General features: G+C 39.7%; 1 protein-coding gene across 1 annotated transcript in view; it reads left to right on the forward strand.

Annotated features, from left to right (window-relative positions):
- Window positions 14,228-24,727, forward strand: part of FAT4 (FAT atypical cadherin 4) — a 188,902-nt gene continuing 178,402 nt past the window's right edge. The window contains exon 1 of the mRNA XM_018061516.1: window positions 14,228-19,598. Coding sequence (XP_017917005.1) covers window positions 14,424-19,598 — 5,175 coding nt within the window. The 5' untranslated portion in view covers window positions 14,228-14,423. The remainder of the gene's footprint in view (window positions 19,599-24,727) is intronic.

The following is a 24,727-nucleotide window of genomic DNA, read 5'->3' on the forward strand; positions in this document are numbered from 1 at the left end:
TATGAACAACCACGGCTGAGAGGGTGTCTGAAGAAAAGCCTCTAGAAATGCACAGGAGGTGGGCTGGAAGGTTTGAATGGAAGGTGAATGTCAAGCCACAACATGCACCTTAGTGGTTTGTTTTGTTTTTTTTTTAAGTCTCATTTTCTTTTTTGCTGTTCAATATCCTCTTCTGAGCCTCCTGGAATTATCTCTGAGTACCACCCTTTACCACATTTTAGAAAACAATGTTTTAAACTATACCATTCGAACCACTTATTACTGCTTTTTAAGATTATAAAAGCATTTTTAATTTTAGGCATCCTATCTGGGATGAAATTGGGCAGACATTTGTTGAATGCTATCTGAATTTCAGACATCATGCTATCTTTAGAGAAAAGAAAATGTTTTATCGTCCCTGCTCTGGTGGCATTATGCCATTTGATCTAATTAGGATAAAGAAGTATTTAATAGAAGGAAGAGCAGAAAGATAAAACCAGAATTAAAGTTTCATCAATAATTATTTTAGCCTCTGGATAAAGGACAGAATTACAAAGTTAAAACAAAGATAGGCATTTATACAGGAAAATAAATTGATTTAGCAACTATAGCAGCAACAACTGAAAAACAGATTTGAGACCCAAACTAATTAGATTAACAACAAATAATAATTTCTTTAAAAAATGAAAACAAATAGCTAATTTATGAATATAATAGAAATATATGATAGAAGAAGACATCTTTTAATCCCCTATAAATAAACCAGGATTTAAGAGATATTATATTCAAATGTATTTCTTTGTTTTTCTGGGAGGACAACTCTGATATACTTTGGTTTCAATTACAAACTGATAGATTCTTTCTAGAAGGCAACTTGGCAATAAGTAAAAAGGGTCCTTAAAAGTTTAAATTCTTTTAAAAATTTCTACAATTTGACTAAAGATGACAGAAGCTATGTCTGTTTTATTCACCACTGTCTCACCACTGTAGCTTTTGAAGTATCTGATACACAGTTTTCAATAAATTTTGTTTGGAGAAGTGGTTAATATTTATCAAAGCATGAATTTAATAGCAAATTAACCTGAAAACATCCTGAAGGTCAACACTGAAAGAAAATTAATAAGTTTTGGCCTATTCATATTATAAATATTATCCATCCAATTAAAATGTATGTATAATTATTATAATGGCAAGGGAATATGCTCATTAGGCAATAACACAAAGGTGTCTTATATTAGTCTGTATTTCATCATCTCAAATAAAGGTAAAACACAAAATAAGATAACATGTTAGCTGTGGGTCAAGATTATTCGTTTCATTAGAATCAACACTTCTGGTAAGATTCTCCTAATTCTCCATACCCGTATTATAGATGGAAGTTATAGCTTAAATTGTCCTGTATTTTCAAATGTTTTCATATGTTCAAAGTCTAGTAAAACTACACTGACTATCATACCATTTTATTTAACACTTCTCTAAGACATTTATCTATACATATTCAGTTCAGTCGCCCAGTCGTGTCCGACTCTTTGCAATGTCATGAATAGCAGCACACCAGGCCTCCCTGTCCATCACCAACTCCCGGAGTTCACTCAGACTCAGGTCCATCGAGTCAGTGATGCCATCCAGCCATCTCATCCTCTGTTGTCCCCTTCTCTTTCTGCCCTCAATCCCTCCCAGCATCAGAGTCTTTACCAATGAGTCAACTCTTCGCATGAGGTAGCCAAAATACTGGAGTTTCAGCTTTAGCATCATTCCTTCCAAAGAAATCCCAGGGCTGATCTCCTTCAGAACAGACTGACTGGATCTCCTTGCAGTCCAAGGGACTCCCAGCAGTCTTCTCCAACACCACAGTTCAAAAGCATATATTCTTTGGCACTCAGCTTTCTTCACAGTCCAACTCTCACATCCATACATGACTACTGGAAAAACCATAGCCTTGACTAGACGGACCTGTGTTGGCAAAGTAATGTCTCTGCTTTTCAATATGCTACCTAGGTTGGTCATATTAGAGGTATCCATTTCCTTAATTCTCTTTATATTCCAGCATGAAATTCAACATCAGGTTCATTTTAATGTTAATGAAACCATTAACTATTACCCATATTTATATATTTTTAGTTTGAGATAAACAGTATACCTATACCTAATAAAAATTATAAGATAACCAATCCATGATACATTATACATTTCAACAAAAAAGTAGATTGTCACAAACAGTTGTTTGACTGAGCAGTTTCTCCAAATTATGGTACATAATTACTAGTCTGTGGCAAATGCCACAATATTCAGAAACCTAGTCTCACATTTAGTATAAGCAATTTCCATTCCAGTGGGTTTGCTCACATACTCACATGTACTATATTATGAAGGATTCCAAAGCTAACCCTTCATTTGGTTTCTCTCATAAGTGTGATGTTACAGAATATGATTTTGGTTTCCATCATGTAGTTTCAGATTTATTTACATACACTTGTGGTTCCATAATCTTTGGAAATTGAACAGCGGCCAGAAAAAAAAAAAGGGTAAACATATATATTATATAATTATATATACACATATATGTATATATATTATAAAAAAGAGATATGGAAAATGGAAGGAAAAAGCTAAGTATCAAGTAATAAGGGCCAGAAAATTTTTATAAAGACTAGAAAGAATGAATGTTTAGGGAAAAAATAGCTTTTGCCTCTACCGTATGTTGCCTTCAGGCTATTATTGCCTGCTTCCCTGCAGAAATTGGTAGCAGCAGTCAAGACATCAGTGTTCTCATGAAATAAGTACACTCTGAAGAGCTGCCCTTAGGTATTGAATATTCTGTCTTACTCTCTAAAAATCTCTGACTGTAGATTACAATTTAGGGAGATTGTCACTTCCCAATCATACTATACCTCAAAGTTTTTAATTTAAGATCACAAAAGGTCAGAAGGTTAGAAAAGCAGTTTTCGTAAAACATACAGAAATCTTGAATCATATTCAAAATACTGACTTTATATACATGTACCTATATAGGTGGAAAAATAAAGGATTACAAATGGGAATGATTAGCAATGGTCATCTGATAGAGATTTCAGTACCAAGCTTATCTCCTATGCAATTGAGCCTAGTTCCTGCTTTTGTAAATAAATTTTTATTGGAACACAATCATCCCCAATAATTTCCGAATTATCTATAGCTGCTGTCACGTTATAGGGAAAGTTTAAATGGTGTGACAGACACTGTCTGGCTTTCAAAACCTAAAGTATTTACAATTTTCTCTTTTATAGAAAAAAATTGCCAAACCCTACTTTAAACTCACAGGCTGAGGTCTGGCCTTTGATCACTCCTCAGCACAGATAGGGGCTTCCTTGTGGCTCAGCAGTAAAGAATTTGCCCCTGGGTTGGGAAGATCCCTTAGAGAAGGAAATGGCAACCACTCCAGTATTCCATGGAGTTGCATAGCATCAGACACAGCTTTGCAAGTAAAGAACAGCACAGATAGACAATTAATGCACAGATATTGTCAATATAAAACAAGAATTAAAATTCACTTTAAAATGAATGAAGTATAATTATTTGGTTAGTATGGAAAAAATTGAGTAGAATACTAGAGAGGGTAGCTATTCCCTTCTGCAGGGTATCTTCATGACCCAAGGATCAAATCCAGGTTTCCCACACTGGCATTAAGGTAAAGGCAGATTCTTTACCTTCTGAGCCACCAGGAAAGCCCAATATAAAGAGTACAAAAGAGTAAACAGTGATATATTGAATATACCTGAATATCAAATTAGTTAAATTGGAACATCAGATAGAGAAATTTTCTAGAAAACCTCAAGAAAAGCTAAAGAGACCTGACTTATAGGTAAATATCAAATAATAAAATTGCCCAAAAGAGGAAAAACAAATGGAAAAAGGAAACTATTTGAAGAAATAAGGTAAATAGACTTCCTATTCTGTCAATATGCTAGGCTATTATTTACCACTCAAAACCACTAAAATTACTAAGTTTTAAAATAGTTTCTTAAAAGATCAAAGAGATAACATGATATGATAGTCAGGAATTACCATATCTAGTCTAGATGAGAACCCATAGAGGAAAATCCAACACTGAAGTAGCTTTGGCTCTAAGGATATTTGCCAAACTTCACTAATATGGTTTTGACTTTTAAGCTGTGGTACAGGATGAAAACCTACAGCCTTTTCAGAGGAAGTGGGATTTAATAGGGAACTTTTCTTATTAAAGCTGGAGCTCCTAAGTCCAATGTTAGGATAACTAGTTATCTTCATAACCAGATATACCTAGTCACCTTGCCTTCTCCAAAAAAACTGAAAATAAAATTGCCTTGGCAATTTTTACACTGAAGTATGGAGAAGTTGAAGGCATAAGGCAGCACTCAAAATCACATTCCTGAAAGTCACTTAGTCGTGTCCGACTCTTTATGACCCCATGGACTCTACAGTCAAAGGAATTCTCCAGGCCAGAATATTGAAGTGGGTACCCTTTCCCTTCTCCAGGGGATCTTCCTAACCCAGGGGTCAAACCCAGGTCTCCCACATTGTAGGCTGATTCTTTACCAGCTGAGCCATAAGGGAAAGTAAAGTCGCTCAGTCATGTCCGACTCTTTGCGACCCCGTGGAGTGTAGCTTACCAGGCTTCTCTATCCATGGGATTTTCCAGGCAAGAATACTGGAGTGGATTGCCACTTCCTTCTCCAGGAGATCTTCCCGACCCAGGGTTTGAACCCGGATCTCCCTCATTGTAGGCAGACGCTTTATTGTCTGAGCCACCAGGGAAGTCCCCAAGAATACTAGGGTGGATGGTAGCCTATCCCTTCTCCATCAGATCTTCCCGACCCAGTAATTGAACCAGGGCCTCCTGCATTGCAGGCAGATTCTTTACCAACCGAGCTATCAGGGAAGCCCCCACATTACTGAAGAGGTACAGGGAAAAAAAAAAAACCCCAAGTTGTAAACTCACTATATTTAATTGTTCTAAGATTTGGCTTTTTTTGGTCCTAATTTAACATTTAGTAGTTAGGATATACATCATATCGGAAAAAAGCCTGGTAGCAATTGTGACAACTATTATTGACTACACATGAACATCAAACATGCAGTTTTAGTATGTTAGAAAAAGTCAGAAGCAAAATGGAATACTTTTTCAATAAATGCTATACACCTTTGAGCTGGATTTTCAATGTGAAAAGGATCTGAGAGTGCCTTGTTCAATTTATTTTGCTTATACTTTCCTTTTTATAAAAAATGACATGACAACAAGCTAAATGAGTGTATGCTATCTTTACATAAAAGTCCAAAGTGATGAGAAAGTATTTTTTTATGGTTTACTTGATAGCATTACTTAGTGATTCATAAAAATGTTGCTCTTCTGCTGTTGGCATCTTAGCTTCAAAGACAACAGTAGTTGTTGCAGACTAACAGTAACCCACAAGCACCTAGTGGAAGTATAATCAGCTCTTCTTTATGGGAGCACACCAATCCTAAGCTTCAAGGAATAGCACAAATAATTTACCAATTAAAATGATCAGTTTATTTTCAAATGTAACTAATCACACGAGAAAACAATTTACTATGAGCTAAAACTAGCAATAAAAATAAAAAGCATAAACATGATTAAATATGTCTGATACTGGAATCTTCACATACCTATCTAAATAACACCAAAATTTATGTTTAACATGTTCAAAGGAAGGAAAAACAAGCTTGAAAATATCTGAAGGGGATGGTGGTGGTTTAGTCACTAAGTTGTGTCTGACTCTTGCGACCCCACAGACGGTAGCCTGCCAGGCTCCTCTGTCCATGGGAATTCTCCAGGCAAGAATACGGAAGTGGGTTGCAATTTCCTTCTCCAGGTCTGCAGGGGATAGCTAAGTTCAAAACACATCAAGATGTTAAGGTATAAGAATTCTGTAATTAAACTGATAGTAAGTAGATGAGTTTAAAAGTAGGTTAGACACAGGGAAGATCCCCTTGAGAATGGCATGGCAACCCACTCCAGTATTCTTGCATGGAGAATCCCCATGGACAGAGGAGTCTGGTGGGTCACAGTCCATAGGGTCACACAGAGTCAGACACAACTGAAGTAACTTAGCAGACACAGCTAAAGACAGAATTAGTAACTAGAAAACAATTCAGAAAAAGATATTCAAAATTAAGCATGGAGAAAATAAAAGAGAATATTAAGTTGATATTGAGATTTACAAGATATCATGTGAAGTTCTAATATGTCTCTAAGTAGAGTTCCAGAAGGAACAAGGAGAACAAAGCCAAGAGTAAGATCTGCAAATACAAAGGCTGAACACCTTTCAGAAATAACGGAAGTGTGATTTGCATCATGAAGACTTCAATTTCCAACTATGATTAAAAAACATTTTACACCTACATATAAATAAAAATCAAAACTGCAAAACATAAAACAGAGGCATTTCAAGAGGAATTAATGAGAAAAAAATCACAAAATACCTTGAATGAAAAATTAAGAAAAATAGGAACTAGATTGACAGTAAAAGGAGAGTCCAACTTCTGTATGATTAAATTGTGTTGATAAATAAAATGATGATTCTGAAAAAATTCATGTGAATTAAAATATCAATGTGTAGTATTAGAAATATCCTAATGTATTTCTTTAAATGTCTTTTTTCATATTTGCATTAGTATGGCATGTGATAAAAAATTTATGTCTAAATGACTCTAATTAATTTTGAATTCATAAATTTATCTTTAAAGAAAAAGTATTTCAAGAACAGGGGCACTATTAAGTGTTTCTATCAAAAGCTTCCCATTCCAAAATGAAATTCAGAAAACCATATTGCAGACAAAATACAGGAGATCCAGGATAGAATGTTTGTGATAGAAGAAAGAGGGAAATGCAACAAACTGTGTTACATTATTGCTTTTTAAAAAATAAAAAATGTTATGCAAGATTAAAATTTAAATAAAAGAATTAAAAAGCAATACCAAATTAAGATGTAAGTTGGGAAGTAAACCAATGTATATTTAAAATGTATTGTTGAAGAACTCTCCTTTTTTCATAAGGTATTGAACTAGTTTAGACTTTGAGAAGAATAATTTTGTAATTTCTTGAAGTAAAATGAAAATAGATAAAACAGAGCATATATCACCCAAAGTAGTAGCAGAAAGTGAAAGAAATACCTAATTAATTAAAAACAGGTAAGAAGCATGCTGCTGCTGCTGCTAAGTCGCTTCAGTCGTGTCCGACTCTGTGCGACCCCATAGACAGCAGCCCATTAGGCTCCTCTGTCCCTAGGATTCTCCAGGCAAGAACACTGGAGTGGGTTGCCATTTCCTTCTCCAATGCATGAAAGCAAAAAGTGAAAGTGAAGTCGCTCAGTCGTGCCCGACTCTTAGCGACCCCATGGACTGCAACCTACCAGGCTCCTCCATCCATGGGATTTTCCAGGCAAGAGTACTGGAGTGGGGTGCCATTGCCTTCTCCAGTAAGAAGCATAGAGATAAACAAAAGATAAAACTAGAGAAAAATAGTGAAGCACAAAGTTAGATAGCAGGTTTAAATAGAATTTAAGTATAAATATTAAGTGTGAATAAATTTTTTAAAAAGTGAATACATTTGCAAATTTAATGCTGTGTCCAAAAGACTTTTAAAACGTTAGGGTACAGAGAATAGAAGATAAAAGTTTGGGGAAAAAAATCTGTCATGATAGTAACAAAGAATGCTGGTTACCTGTACTTGTATTAGACCAAAGCAGACTTTAAGGAAAAGCACATTATTTGGGATAAAGAAAATCAAACCTTAATTAGGAAAGGTTTAATTCATGATGAATATATAAATTATATATATATGTGCATTTACAAATCTAAAATGTATAACATGAAGAATAAATAAAATATAAAATATATATTAAAATGTCTTAACATGCAAAACAAGAATAGCAACATAACTACAAGGATATTTAAATTTGCAATCACAGATGCAGATTTAACATGCCTCCATGCCACTTTTAGAATCAATACATGAAGGCAACAGAAAGTCAGCAATGATATATAAGATCTGAATAGCATAGTTAACAAACAATTTCATGGATATGGACAGAACATTGAATCTAAGAACTGCAGAGTTCACATTCTTTTCTGAGTGTAATCAACTTATTTGAAGTCTTGATATAGGACGAGATCACTAAGTCCTATGAACCCTCGGGTGCTCGCTGCACAGTAAAACATCTGAGACTGAAAAGATGAGGCAGGATGGCATCGAGGAAGGGAAATGAGTAAAGTTAATCAAGGAGAAGGACATGATCAACTGAGATTTTGATAAGAAAGATTTCACTGGATAGCTTTGGGTAAGATTGATTGGAGTGGGTTAAGATAAGAAAGAAAAGATACTGTAGACTTCTTTTTATCACAGATACTTTTGCTTTGTTTTGTTTTTTGGTACTTAACACTTTATTTTGGAATTTGTCTAAAAGTGATTGTGGGACAGCCACATACTACATTTTTAGACATGCATAGTTACTGTTTCATTTGGAATATGTTCAGCAAATTTGCAATTAAAAAATGGTTTACAGTCAACTTTTAAAAAGGAGGAAATGCAAAGAGTGGGAAGCAGAAGCAGGTAGAAATCACTTATAAATTAAAATTGAGCACTTTTAATTGCTATCATATATTCCTTCACATGAGTAGTCCTTGTCCTTTAAATGGTAGGATTTCTTGAAGATGGTAGGCACTTTCCCTTCCTATCACAGATACTTTGATATAACACAATGAATAAATAACAACAAAGGGATATAGATTTTGGGTACCAGGGAAGGTGGTAAAAGGCAGCGGGGTTGCTCAAGAAGAGGGCTCTTTATTACTCTATACGTATTTATAAATATATTTATATATTAATAATCTTGTGCCACAGAGGAAACTATAAAATAAATTTACTACAAATTTAAGGGAATAAAAATGACATCACTGCATGTAGCATTTTATAATTAATATTTTGTGGAGTAAAGCTAGTACGGTACTTCGAGGGAAATTTATAGCAATATATTTATCAGGAAATGAGAAATGTTAAAATACTGAGTTAAACATTTAGCAGAAGAAGTTGGAAAGCAAAACAGTCAGATATAAGAGTAAGAAAAATAAAATAGATAAGGACAAAAATCCTACCCCACTTGTGTCAATGATACCAAGAGACAATCTGCCACTCAGCAAAAAGTACTGTCTACTAACTTCAGATATCTAACCCTTGCTATTACTAAAAGTTTGCCATCTCTGAACTTCATGCTTCCCAATTCTAGGATCAGTTCACATCTTGCTCCAAAACACTGTATCCTACAAACTTAATTCTCTCTTGTTTAGCAAACAATCAGCTATTCATTTCAGGTATGTGATAAAGGCCTCTTCCATTCCCCACTATACATCCCCAAAATATTCACTGCCTTTTGGGGACAAACTGCAAGGATGTTCACTGCAGATTAATCTGTGATGTCAGGGAGTTGAAGGCAAACTGGATGTCTATAACCATGTAGGTAGACAGGTTAAGAGAAATGGATATATACGTTACTATAAAACCACAGAAGTCAGAAACAATCAAGCAGTACACTCATAACATGTATAAACCTTAAAAACAGCACTTGGTGGAAAAGAGAAAAAACAGGATGAGACACATATACCATATAACTCAAGTGATTTATCTCAGTTAAGAATACAGCACAACTAAATAATACATATTTTGCAAAAACATGAAACCAAAAAGTACACATTCCACTTATTAGAATGTTTGTGGAGTCCTGTAACAGAAGTGAAGAATGCTAAGGAGAGAAAAGAGTAAGGCAGAATAAGGTAAGGTGAGCAAAATATAGTAAAGTGTAAAGTTAAGGATGGGAGGGGAAGGATGGGAGAGGGAGAGAGAGGAGGGGAATGGAGATAAGGGAAGAGAAGGGCAGGAATTGGAAAGGAAGAGAAAAGAGGAAAGCAGAGGAGGAGAAGGAGAGGGGAAGGAAGTAGAAGAGAAAATAGGGAGAGAAGGGAGAGGAAAAGAAGAAGAGAGAAGGGAAGAAAGAAGGTAGGGAAGAGAAGAGAAGAAAAGAGAAGAGGGCAGAAAAGGAAGAAGCAGAGGGAGAATCCTTTTCTGCGACAATGTTCCTAATGAATTATATAGTATGATGAACCTAAGCTTCTTCACCTAGGGTCTAAAACATGAAAAAAAAAGTAATTTCAGACCTTTAATGAAGTAATGACGGTAACTGTGTACACATTAGTATAGCAGATTGCCACAAAATCTTTTTATTTTTTTTACTGTATGCTTTACAATTCTAGCTCCTTTCAAGTCTGGACATAAAAAATAAAAATTTTCCCCACAGTCCATTAAAACTGATGAATGTCTTCTCTTTTAGAAGTATATAATTTTAAGTTTATTGAACGCTTTCACAAAGTAATCCCTTTCTTAAAATAGATAAGCTTTCAATGGAAAGCAAAAATAAAATTTGCTTTTCACCCATACAGTTATAATATGTCTTTATTTCCTTTCATTTTGTTGTGGGCATCCTTACTTTACATTACTCATTATACTACTACAATTTCTGAAATCCAAAGAATAAAAATTAAATATAAGGAAAGCTTCATTGTTTGTCTTTTATTAAAACCATTCTCTGAACCATACATTAAATTACACACCTATGTGTAATAGATTGCAATTTTATGTGTAGGTTTTATCTATAAATGAAGGTGTTACTTTAGTTATCATGGAATGTTTCCATTTATTTATACAACCATGCCATTGTCCAAATCATTTTTTATATTCTTTCAGAATTGTTCAGATAAATGATTTTATGTCCTGCATATATATACATTTTCTGTATTACTTAACTTTGTCATATTTTGAATTTTTTAATTAAAAAATATATATTACACTTCCTCCTATTCCACAAAATGAATGTTAACCCATAACTCATAAATGATGCAGATTTAATATTAATGTTCTTGAGACTAAATATGAAGATTACCCCACAGGCTCTCCAAACAAACAGGAAAACAGAAAAAAGTATACCTGATCTCTGAGAAGGAACTAAATGTTCTCTTTCTACTCTTTCCTACCCAAATGACTGAACTGTTGCACATTAGTAAACAATAACAAACAAAAACCCCAATATTCTCAAAATCACATATCATAGCCATGGCTTGTGAAAATTTCTGGTTTCCCTTTGTAATTATACAAATCTTTGTGGGTTAAATTACATCAAAATAAAACCTGAAATTTATTGGCAGAGACATGAGTTTTGAGAAAATGCTTTTAAATATCTCTTTTAAAAGAATAATTTCCAATGCTTTTACAATTTTCATGGGCTGAAAATACAAAAATGATGAAATACTTTCTTGACTTTTTCCAATTCACTCATCATATATACTGTGTATATATGTATATTGGTATATATGGTATAGAAAACCGCGGAAGTAAATGTTCTAAACAAAGGAATTGTTGATAGTGTTTTTTACCATTCAGATTTACATATATCAATTTGGGGTTATAGGCTGTCTGGATCAGAGGACCTGCATTTGCTGTGTGCCTTATTGCTTAAAAAAATTTTTTTTTTACCTAAGTAAAGAAAGGCACTAGGAAGTCCCAAAAGATCTTTTTTCTCTGCTACTATCCCTAGGCAAGAAGGAGGAATTAGCCTTGTAACCAGATCCTTCTAGTCTCTGCCTTTAATTTTAAACAAGAAACCAGACGACTAAAAATGTAAGACTCACAGAGAACAGCAGAGGGCAGTATTTACTCATGTCTAAATCATCTCCCAGCTCAGAAATTTTAAATTTGGAGGGGGTCACTGTGGATGAAATGTATGACTTACGCCCTATATTTGCATTACTTGGCTTAAATTCTTATTTTCTAAGCGGTTTTCCTTAAAGGGGAAATAATACTGACTTGATTCCTGATTCCACGCCCTCCCTTTGAAGTGCTGCGTGATACCGAAAAATCAGCCACAGTATATAGCAGGGGAGTTAATCTGAGTGCCTCGAGTGGCACGTGGGTAATTTTAAAATTTAAATTTCATTCTATTCATTTCAATTTTTCTCATATCTACCTTTCCCCCAGACAAAAACTAAACCAAAACAGAAAGAAACCATTTCGTCAGGATTCCTTTGGCTAGAAAATGGCTAGAGGGCAATACTCCCAACAAAGATCAAAATTCTAAACTTTGGGAAAGGAAACAAAACAGGAGTCACCTCGGCTTTTCCTATAGGAAATCCAAAGTGCAGTTGGTGCCCAGGCCTTGGTGCCCCTACTCACTTGGAGGTAGGGGAGGGGCGAGTGGAGACAGGTTTAGGGTTAGACCTGGACTGCAGTTGGCTCGCTCTGTAGACAGAGAAGGAATAGGGAAGGTTCGGTTTGGATGCTGTTGGATCTTATTGTACAGCAGCTCCCTTCCTTCCCTTCGTAAGAGAAAGGGCAGGAAACGGTTAAAGCAAATCTGCGCTTTGCATTCCCAGACAGGCTTTGCTTAATCCTTCCTCCCGCTCTAACAGACCCTCACCCCCTGCCTTTCTTTTATTTCTCTCGACCCCCTTACCCTTGAGTTATTACTAGCATAACAACCTAACGGTCTTCCCCCAGACCCGGTCCCTAAAGTTATTTATCTGCAAACCTGACCCCACCCCCATCTATTCGGCAGCAGCGTTTTGCTGTTATTGCTCAGATGCCGGCCAAGATTTGACCAAAAAGAAAAAAAAAAAAAGAAAGAAAGAAAGAAAAAGAGGGGAGGGAATCAACCCCCTAGCCCCAACCCTCCCTTTCTCAGCGCCTCCTACTCGCCGGGCTCCCACACCCGACCGCCTACCGTCCTCCGGGAGGCTGGAGTGATTAGCATCCGGAGAAGCCAGTCCGAGGCCGAAAAAGTCGGAGCGCGCGGGCGGTAGGAGTGCCAGGCGGGGCCGCTTCAGCTCGGGTCCAATGGGGCTGGGGCGAGGGAGGGGCGGTAGGTGACAGCACCGGGAGCCAGGGGGAGTCCGGCTGAACTAAAGTGCGGGGATCAATGAGTGGCGAGCAAAGTTTCTGAGTCCTGCTCAGCTCGCGGTCTTCCCTCCCCCTCTGTTTGTGTTTCGGCGGCGCGGTGTGAGTGTGTGTGTGTGTGTGTGTGTGTGTACGCGCGCGCGCGCGCGCGTGCGGCGGGGAAGGGGCGGGGAGAGTGAGAGGGACCAGCCGGAGGTTGAGAGGGGCTCGCGGAGCTCCAGCTCCACAGCGGTGCTGCAACCTTCAGCCCGGGCAGGCGAGAGGGAGAGCGCTGACAGCCGCCGTCCGGAGCTGCTGGGGGCGCCGCCACAGTCCAGCGCCGACTTCCCCGCCTCCACCGTCAACAGTGCAGGAGAAAAGGGGGACCGATGGCCACCACCCCACCCCGCCCCAAACAAAAAGCCTTGTGGATTACAAAGTGAAACTGACACGGGACAATAAAACCAAAGGGCAAGAGGTCAGGGGCGAGGCGCACTAGAGTGGGCTTCTGACTGGGACTGCCGAAGAAGGAGTCCCCTGGCATGGTGAGGGGAGGGGACGCGGGGACAGCGCGCTGCTCCTGCCCGACGCCGGCGAGGCCAAGAAGAAAGGGGGACCTGCGCTTGATTTGGATGTACAAATAATGGGTCGGCAGGCATCCCGGCAGAGGTAAAAAAAAAAAAAAAATGCTGAGGAGCGCTGGATTTTGCCTGTGCCCGCCTAAGGGCTGGAAGAGGCAGCAGGGGCGGCGGCAGCTCCTCCTGGAGGAGAAGGGACGGAGCTGAGCGCTCCAGAGCGCCCGGCGAGCGTTTGGAATGCAGTTTGCTGGCTGCCCGAGCTTAGACGCCGCCGCCTGGGCCTCCGCGCCACTTCTGCAGCCCTGCTGAAGGGCTTTGCAGCCTTGTTCTTGAGGAGAGGGGAACTCGAGGAAACTCCTTGTCTCCAGCTTTTGGAAAAGGAATTCGATAGCCCTCGGTTCCCCATCGTCCCCTCTCTGCACACCGCTGCGGAAGTTTGTCCTTCCTTCCTCAGTTTCTTCGCCTTGGGTAAGTTTTAAAATTTCTGAAGATAATAGTTTGCGGTAATTCCTCCTATACCTTAAATACAGGCAACTTCTCCCAACTCCTATCCACCCCTGGCGAAAACGCTCAGACTTTGGATTCGAAAATAAAGTGAAGGGGGAAATATAGGAGATTGGAGAAACTTCTCTGGGAACTCGTCCACAAGCAGGAGTAAGTGCCCGAGGAATGCCCTGCCGCTTTTCCTCAAGGCATCTCCTCCTCACTAAGCGTCCAAATGGCTACCTGGAGGCTTTTGCTCGTGCGAATTGCTTCTTCTGGACTGGAAGTTCTTTGAAATAGCAGAGCTCTCAGAGCCGTCGGCTGCATGTCTGCTGGTGCTACTTGATCCCTGTCATTATCACTCTTTTTTTTTTTTTTTTTGGCCTCACCTCTTCCTTCTCTTTATCACTCCGTTCCAAGGAGCCAAGACCATGGACTTGGCAGCAGACAGGGCTCCTGGCCTCCCGTGGCTCCCGCTGCCCACTTTAACATCATTTCAGCTCCTTCGTGTCTTTTGGCTGCTGTCACTGCTCTCGGGGCCCGCCCGGGTCAGCGGGGCGGAGCAGCGCCAGGTGTTTCAAGTCCTGGAGGAGCAGCCTCCCGGCACGCTGGTGGGCACCATCCAGACGCGCCCAGGCTTCACCTACAGGCTCAGCGAAAGCCACGCCCTGTTTGCTATAAACAGTAGCACCGGGGCCCTGTACACCACTGCGACCATCGACCGCGAGAGCCTGCCCAGCGACGTGATCAACTTGGTGGTTCTTTCCAGCTCACCCACCTACCCCACCGAAGTGCGGGTGTTGGTGCGGGACCTCAATGACAACGCCCCGGTCTTCCCAGAACCCTCGATTGTGGTCACTTTCAAGGAGGACAGTAGCAGCGGGCGGCAAGTCATCTTGGATACCGCCACCGACTCGGACATCGGCTCCAATGGCGTTGACCACCGGTCCTATCGCATCATCCAGGGCAACGAGGCGGGTCGCTTCCGCCTGGATATCACCCTGAACCCGAGCGGCGAGGGCGCATTCCTGCACCTGGTGTCCAAGGGCGGGCTGGACCGCGAGGTCACACCGCAGTACCAGCTGTTGGTGGAAGTGGAGGACAAGGGCGAGCCCAAGCGGCGGGGCTACCTTCAGGTAAACGTGACTGTGCAGGACATTAATGACAACCCCCCGGTTTTTGGCAGTTCCCACTACCAGGCGGGGGTGCCTGAGGACGCCGCGGTGGGCTCCAGCGTCCTCCAGGTGGCGGCGGCGGACGCGGACGAGGGCACCAACGCGGATATCCGCTATCGGCTTCAGGACGAGGGGACCCCCTTCCAAATGGACCCCGAAACGGGGCTCATCACGGTGCGGGAGCCCTTGGACTTCGAGGCCCGGCGCCAGTACTCGCTTACGGTGCAGGCTATGGACCGAGGCGTGCCTTCCCTCACGGGGCGTGCCGAGGCGCTGATTCAGCTTCTGGACGTCAACGACAACGACCCCGTGGTAAAATTCCGCTACTTCCCTGCCACCTCGCGCTACGCCTCGGTAGATGAGAATGCTCAAGTGGGCACGGTGGTGGCTCTGCTCACCGTGACGGACGCAGACTCCCCAGCGGCCAACGGGAACATCTCCGTGCAGATCCTTGGGGGCAACGAGCAGCGCCACTTTGAGGTGCAGAGCAGCAAAGTGCCGAACCTGAGTCTCATCAAAGTTGCCAGCGCCCTAGACCGGGAGCGCATCCCTTCTTACAACCTGACGGTTTCTGTCTCGGATAACTACGGGGCGCCCCCTGGCGCAGCGGTTCAGGCGCGCTCTTCCGTGGCGAGTTTGGTGATTTTCGTCAATGACATCAATGACCACCCTCCTGTGTTTGCACAGCAAGTGTACAGAGTGAACCTGAGCGAGGAGGCGCCCCCGGGAAGCTATGTGAGTGGAGTGTCCGCCACTGACGGCGATTCTGGTCTCAATGCTAACCTGCGTTACAGCATTGTCTCTGGTAATGGACTGGGTTGGTTCCACATCAGTGAACACAGTGGTCTAGTGACCACTGGGCTTGCTGGGGGCTTGGACCGTGAACTTGCTTCCCAGATTGTACTCAATATCAGTGCTCGGGACCAGGGGGTTCACCCCAAGGTTTCCTATGCCCAGCTTGTTGTGACTCTCTTGGATGTGAATGATGAGAAGCCAGTGTTTAGCCAGCCAGAAGGATATAATGTGTCTGTGGTTGAGAATGCGCCTACCGGGACTGAACTACTGGTGCTCGGGGCAACCGATGGGGACCTGGGTGACAATGGGACAGTGCGATTCTCCCTACAGGAAGCTGAGACCGACCAGAGGTCCTTTCGCCTGGATCCTGTGTCTGGGAGGTTGAGTACTATCTCTTCCTTGGACAGGGAGGAACAAGCTTTCTACTCCCTGTTGGTTCTGGCCACAGATCTGGGGTCACCTCCCCAGTCATCAATGGTTCGCATAAATGTGAGCCTCCTGGATATTAATGACAACAGCCCTGTGTTCTACCCAGTCCAATACTTTGCTCATATTCAGGAGAATGAGCCTGGAGGTAGCTACATCACCACGGTGTCTGCCACTGACCCAGACTTGGGTCTCAATGGAACCATCAAATACAGTATATCAGCTGGGGACAGGTCTCGGTTTCAGGTCAATGCTCAGAGTGGGGTTATTTCTACAAGAATGGCCCTAGACAGAGAAGAAAAAACTGCTTACCAGTTGCAAATAGTGGCTACTGATGGTGGCAATTTGCAGTCTCCCAACCAGGCAATAGTAACCATCACTGTGTTGGACACTCAAGACAACCCGCCTGTATTCAGCCAGGCTGCCTACAGCTTCGTGGTCTTTGAGAATGTGGCCCTGGGATATCATGTGGGTAGTGTGTCCGCATCCACCATGGATCTCAATTCCAACATCAGTTATCTCATTACTACTGGGGATCAGAAAGGTATGTTTGCTATCAACCAGGTTACTGGGCAGCTTACCACAGCAAGTGTGATTGACAGAGAAGAGCAATCCTTTTATCAGCTGAAAGTAGTAGCCAGTGGGGGCACAGTGACTGGAGACTCTATGGTTAACATAACAGTTAAGGATTTGAATGACAACTCTCCCCATTTCCTTCAGGCAGTAGAGAGTGTGAATGTGGTGGAAAATTGGCAGGCAGGTCACAGCATTTTCCAAGCCAAAGCTGTGGACCCAGATGAAGGTGTCAATGGCATGGTAGTCTATAGCCTGAAGCAAAACCCCAAGAATCTCTTTACTATCAATGAAAAGAATGGTAATATTAGTCTGCTAGGACCCCTGGATGTTCATGCTGGTTCCTACCAGATAGAGATCTTAGCATCTGATATGGGTGTTCCCCAGCTCTCCTCTAGTTTCATCTTAACAGTTTATGTCCATGATGTAAATGACAACCCACCAGTGTTTGACCAGCTTTCTTATGAGGTCACCCTTTCTGAGTCAGAACCTGTGAATTCTCGATTCTTTAAAGTGCAAGCTTTTGATAAGGATTCAGGAGCAAATGGTGAAATTGCGTACAGCATTGCTGAAGGCAATACTGGGGATGCTTTCGGCATATTCCCAGATGGTCAACTGTATATAAAAAGTGAACTGGACCGTGAACTTCAAGACAGATATGTTTTGCTGGTTGTTGCTTCTGACAGAGCGGTGGAACCCCTTAGTGCTACTGTGAATGTTACTGTAATTTTAGAAGATGTAAATGATAACAGACCTCTTTTTAACAGTACCAATTACACATTTTACTTTGAAGAAGAACAGAGACCTGGGTCGTTTGTGGGCAAAGTAAGTGCTATAGATAAAGACTTTGGGCCAAATGGAGAAGTAAGGTATTCTTTTGAAATGGTGCAGCCAGATTTTGAGTTGCATGCAATTAGTGGGGAAATTACAAATACCCATCAGTTTGACAGGGAGTCTCTTATGAGGCGGAGGGGGACTGCAGTGTTTAGCTTTATAGTCATCGCAACAGATCAGGGGCTCCCTCAGCCTCTTAAGGATCAGGCCACGGTACATGTTTACATGAAGGATATAAATGATAATGCTCCCAAATTTTTAAAAGACTTTTACCAAGCAACAATATCAGAGTCGGCAGCCAACCTGACACAGGTTTTAAGAGTATCTGCCTCAGATGTTGATGAAGGTAATAATGGACTTATTCACTATTCTGTAATAAAAGGAAATGAAGAAAGACAGTTTGCTATAGACAGCACCTCTGGTCAGGTGACACTGATTGGCAGATTAGACTATGAAGCCACACCTGCCTATTCCCTTGTAATTCAAGCAGTGGATTCAGGAGCAGTCTCCCTCAATTCGACCTGTACCTTAAATATTGATATTTTAGATGAAAATGACAATACCCCTTCTTTCCCTAAATCAACACTATTCGTTGATGTTTTGGAAAACATGAGAATCGGTGAACTCGTGTCCTCTGTTACTGCAACTGATTCAGATTCAGGTGACAATGCTGACTTACATTACAGTATCACTGGGACTAACAACCATGGAACTTTCAGCATTAGCCCAAACACTGGGAGTATTTTTCTTGCCAAAAAATTGGACTTTGAAACACAGTCTTTGTACAAATTAAATATAACAGCAAAAGACCAAGGAAGGCCTCCTCGTTCATCTACAATGTCGGTGGTTATACACGTGAGAGACTTCAATGACAATCCTCCTACCTTCCCTCCTGGGGATATTTTCAAGTCTATTGTTGAGAACATCCCCATTGGAACATCTGTCATTTCTGTGACTGCACATGACCCTGATGCAGACATTAATGGGCAACTGTCCTATGCAATCATCCAGCAGATGCCACGGGGCAACCACTTTGGCATAGATGAAGTCAAAGGCACTATTTATACTAATGCTGAGATAGATCGGGAATTTGCTAATCTCTTTGAGTTAACCGTTAAAGCCAATGATCAAGCTGTGCCTATAGAAACTAGACGGTATGCTTTGAAAAACGTGACTATTTTGGTTACAGACCTCAATGACAATGTTCCAGTGTTTATATCACAAAATGCCCTGGCGGCAGACCCTTCGGCTGTGATTGGTTCTGTTCTGACCACAATCATGGCTGCTGACCCAGATGAAGGGGCGAATGGAGAGGTGGAGTATGAGATCATCAATGGTGACACAGACACCTTCATTGTAGATCGCTATAGTGGAGATCTGAGAGTGGCTTCAGCGCTGGTGCCTTCTCAGCTGATCTATAATCTCATAGTTTCAGCAACAGACCTTGGCCCTGAAAGGAGGAAATCAACCACTGAATTGACCGTCATTCTTCAGGGCCTTGATGGACCTGTTTTTACACAACCCAAATATATAACCATTTTGAAGGAGGGAGAACCCATTGGCACCAATGTGATATCAATAGAAGCGGCTAGCCCTAGAGGATCCGAAGCGCCAGTGGAGTATTATATTGTCTCAGTCCGTTGCGAGGAAAAAACTGTTGGACGGCTCTTTACTATTGGACGACGGAGTGGCATCATTCAGACTGCAGCCATACTGGACCGGGAGCAAGGAGCATGTCTTTACCTGGTGGATGTCTATGCCATAGAAAAGTCAACTGCCTTTCCCAGAACACAGAGAGCAGAGGTAATGATTTTATCATTCCTTAAGAATTATTTGTTGATGTTTTGAGGGGGTGGGGGAAAGATCATTCTCTTTCTGTTTGCTTTCTATAATGATTTACCTTTATTGTTAAATTGTTCGTTTTACTGATAGGACCATATAAAAATGTTCTATCTTACAGACTAACAAAAAATACATACAGTTTAGCTTTCAACCTGATCAGAACCAAAGTATGAACCCTTTTTACCTTGTATTTCATCTCATGCTATCTTATGTGTAAAGCTGAGGAGAATTCTTTAGCGATTTCAGAAGTTCAGGAAAGAATCCATTTATTCAAGTTAAACTACCTTATTAAACTAAATACCTCACAGTTAAGGAAGTCTACCAGAGGACGAGGAATTCCAGACTTGAGAAATCTCTATTCCTCAATGAAGAACTTTGGTAGAAGTCAGCATTATAGCGTGGCTTTCTAGGGGGGAGTGGCAACGGGCTGACAGTTTACATCAGGACAGTATTAACTTTCACATCCTCAGCAGTCTTGGCAGTTTCTTTATAGACAGTGACTAATTTTAATGTGCTGAGCCAAGTTTGGGGAGATTCCTGATTTCATCTGCCTTCACATTTAAGGCACTATCTTCTGACTTAACATAATCCTTTCGCTTCTCCCTTGAACTAAAGCATGTAATGTGCTGTGAATGATCAGAGATTAGAAGCTGTTTCTGGAGACAATACCATATGGTTCAATGCCATGGTATAAGTACAAGTTGTTCTGTCTGCTGATAGGTTAGACACTAATGTTTCATAGCATAAGCCAAAGAATTTCAAGCTTGGCCTTTCCCGGGGTATATTTTTGACTATTACTACCTCAGTGTATCATTGATTTGCTTTTTTAATTGAACTGCTTCCAATGTTGTTTTGACCATCAACTAGAAACGATACAGCTATACCCCGGATGGCTCATTGGCTGGTTCCTCAGTTCTCTCTCCCCTTCAATATATCCCTTCAGAGATATTCTGGTGTCACTTAGCCAAAAACACAAATTATCAAATGTGGTTTGTGATACTTGGCAGGAACCCAGACACAACATGCTAGTGAATTTGAGGCTCATGTGTTTGTTTTCTTGCTTTCTTTTCTTTTTTATAGCTGTGAGGGGTTTCTTCATTTAAAATGTTCATTTATTATTATTATCTTTTCGAATCCCATGTGATCTTTCTTTTTTTCAAAATAGGTAGTTATGGCTCTTCTATTGATGAAGCAGTATATTCATGGCCTAGAGGATATTAGATATATAATTAGGGATGTAATTCTTCATGGAGACATAATTCTTAGAGATATCATTCTAAGTGAAATTCACTTTTATCTGTACACACAGCCCTGAAGAAACTTCTACCCATATGTCCTCTTTTACCTAATTAGGTTTTTAATGATCTGAGATAGGTCTTACATACTGAGTTATTTGGTTTAACTCAGGCTATGATTTACATGTAATTTTATTTTGATTTGGGGTTATTCCTCTGCTAAACCCACTTCCTGGCTCTATTTTCCTTCTCTGGAATTATTTCTTAGATGAAGAGATTTAATTAGTTTAAAAATGGAAATACTTATTAAAGACAGGCAATTAAGTCATTCTAGGCTTTAGAAAAAAATTTTAAACTATAAAATAGATTATGTTATTGGTTGTTGTTTGGTTAAAGTGTTTACCTTTGCTTGGCAATAAGAATAAATGTCCATTGTTATCATTAGAAGATTTATTTAGTCTTACTATTTACCCATTAGATATGCAAAAATTGACTTGGCTTAAACTTATTAAATAATGCTGTCTCTTCATTAGACATGAGGAGTAAGAGTAATAATTATAGATCATTTTGTTAATAATAGGTGATAATATGTCTGTTATTTTTTAACCTCAAGTAACACCAATATGAAAACTTATTCATATTTGCTATAACCTCTTTAAAGATCTGGAGAGAATTCACCATGATGATTTTTTAATGAGAAAAAATTGTTTGTCAGGGTATCTCCTGTGAACTAAAGTGCTGAAATTGTAAACCAAGTTTGAGTTCCCAAGCTCCAACCACTCCTAAAATTAAAAGCAAATGTGTTTCTCCAAAGAATATTGAAAGCAGTAGTTGGGAGCTAGAATTTCATATTATTATTGGTTGTATCTTTCAATTGTATACAATAAAGTTCTTTTTTCCTTCTGCTCAAACAATTAATTTACCATGATTCTGCAAAAAGAAGCTATAAGTTACCTAGGGTTGTCAGAGGTGATTTTTCAATTGTTCATTTCCAAGTGCAAACTTTGCTCCAGTGCATTTAACAATTTATTCCTGTACATTGATAGGAGTCTGGGTTGCTTACTCAGGTTTCTGGCTAGAGTCATGGCTGATCACATTCCATGGACAGAGGGTCAGTGGTAAAAGAGAAATGATTTAATCTGCATTCTTTTTCAAGCTCTGACACTTGTGTGGAGGGGGAAGGGCCTTGGGGATTTGGCTCCAGTACTGCTCCTTTTGGAGACTGTCCAGTTGTACACCTTCACCTCCCCTACCTATCATAGCTAAAACTTTGGTATATATAACAGTGTCTTTGAAGGATGGCTTTGTGTTGCAGACACAAGGTTTATTGTCCTTTCATTTTGCATCTTTGTATTCTCAGAAGAGTCTTGATTTTGTTAGAATAGCTCATATACATTTTGTACCTCTTTTCTACCTTCAACAACAAAAAATAGAGATGTAGCACATCCACAGGCATTTCTTTTTTAACATGTGTTTTATGGGAACATGCAACTTAGGGACTGGGTTGGACTTTTGAAGGTCAGAGGCTTTGTCTCATTGGTCTTTATGATCTCCTAGTATAATATTTCTTTGATAATAATAATCTCTCCTAGAGTCTGGTATATTACCTGATATATAGAAGGTACTCAGTACATGTTTGCTATATGAGATGATAGAAGAGCTAAGGCTGGTACATGTGTTCTTGTGTCTCAGGAATAATCAACAGAGAGAAGCAGGGGGAATGGAGGGGGCTATTAGTAAGTTTGATCTTATCATTAATTGAACTAGGGACATAAAGACATACCAGTTATCTCTGTTCTACAAATGAACTGAGAATTGTCAGAAAGCTCAAAGAGGAAAGAAGAATTTAGGTGGGTGGTCCCATATGGAACTTAGCATTTAAATCAAAGGAAATCCTATATATACTTCCAGGTTGCAGTTCTCAAATTGCTTGGCCTCAGGACCCCAAAGAGCTTTGGCTTGGGTGTGTCTTAGCTATTGATATTCATGTTATGAACATTAAAATTGAGAACATTTTAAAATATTTATTAATTTCTTTTAAAATTACTGTAACCATATAATATATATTTGTTAATAAAAGAACTTAATTTTGTCAACCATAAGAACTAACAAAAAAGACACATTATTTTATGTTTTCATAAATCCTTTTAATATTTAGATTAAGAGAAGAGAGCTGGATTCTCAAATCTTATTTTGTCTATTGTAATATGTTGTTCTGGTTAAAATATATGAAAATAATCTATCTTCTCTTAGACAAAGCTGAATAAGAGAGAGATATTTTGATATCCTTTTCAGATAACTGTTGATTTTCTTTTGATACTATATCAGAATTTCACAAGTGGCTGTTTCTTAAGACTTACTTGCAATAAGGAATCTGAAACCCTACCATTGAATTTTTCATACTTTGTTGCATGAAAACATTGATCTACCTTGGTTTATGAATGGAAATTTTACCTATGTATGACTTAGAAACATCAGGTACTGGTCATTTGGAAAATATTGGTATAACTGATAAGGATATTGTCGAAAGAGCCTTTACATATATTGACTCACAACCTCATGGTAATGGTTCAGAGTTTTCCAAATTTGCTTTTTCACTTGAAAGCTCAAATTTTATCATTAATAACATATATTGTTGTTTCCTGAAGTATCAGGCTCCCTTTGTTCATTTTCAAACAAACAAAAAATATCTGCCATTTTTTAAAAAAAGCATGGTTTCTCTATCAGTTGTTTTTTTCAAGGAAAAATTGTATTCCAAAAATAAAGCACTAGTTCAGCTTGCAACTCAATCCATCACACACACGCTTTTCTTTGAGACCACTGTACATAGGTACAGATTAATGGCTCTTTGTTCATGTTTCATTGTTTGTCACCCCAAATATTGAAAAGACATTGGGATTTAAGGGTTGAGATTTAATACAATGAATAATTTACTGTTTCCTCAAGGAAAAGTCTTTAGTTTTTAAGTGAAACTGGCGTTTTATTTTCACTGTGACTAGTAAGTGAATAATACAGTTACACCTGGAATACCTTGGAGCTACTGCTTGGCTTTGTGCTAAGGTGCCAGCAGTTTTACCAGCCATCAGTTTTGCACCTCTAGTGTAAATGTCAACGCAGTGAACAGGCAAACACTGCTTTGTGTTATTATGAATACAGTTTTGATTTCCCAGGTGTCTTTAATGGGTCTCTGGTATGCCTAGGGCACCATCTTCTGTGGTGAGAGAACCATTGGTCTAAGTACTGACATTTTTGCAATTCAGTAAAGATAGTAAGACAACTAGAAATAGTCTATTAAAAGTGTGCTTAGAATATTAACTGAACAAATTATGGTTTTTTAAAGATTAGAAATGAATTTTAGCAGTTGATAATAAACCAATTTATTTTCACATTGAAACCATCAAGATTTCCAAGAGAAATGGTGGAAACATTTGTAATTAATCCTGAATATCAAGCTTAGAAATACTTTTCTTCCAGACTGTTCAAGATAAAGGTGAGTGAGCCTTACATTCAATGCCTGTATATCTTGTGTGTCATTCCTCACAGGCAAAATATAAGCAAGGAGTTGAATATTTAATAATAATGGTAATAATTATTATAAACTGTATTGAGTATTACTATGTTCAGTGATTGAGCTGAGTACTAAGTGTTTCTTCAGCAATTTTATCATTTGGGCCTCACAACATGTCATTATCACTCCCTCTTTGTAGTTGTGGAAGCAGTCTCAGAAAAGTTAAGTGATTTGTTTAAATTCAGATAGATAGAAAGAAAACCACATCCAGACTTGTAGTCCCTTATCTGAGTTCATAGTTACTCTCCTATAAAGCTAGGGCAGTCTGTGGCCTTAGTCAAGAGAAG

The sequence above is a fragment of the Capra hircus genome, chromosome 17 (genome assembly GCF_001704415.2).
Source record: "Capra hircus breed San Clemente chromosome 17, ASM170441v1, whole genome shotgun sequence".
In the NCBI taxonomy this organism is placed as follows: Eukaryota; Metazoa; Chordata; class Mammalia; order Artiodactyla; family Bovidae; genus Capra; species Capra hircus.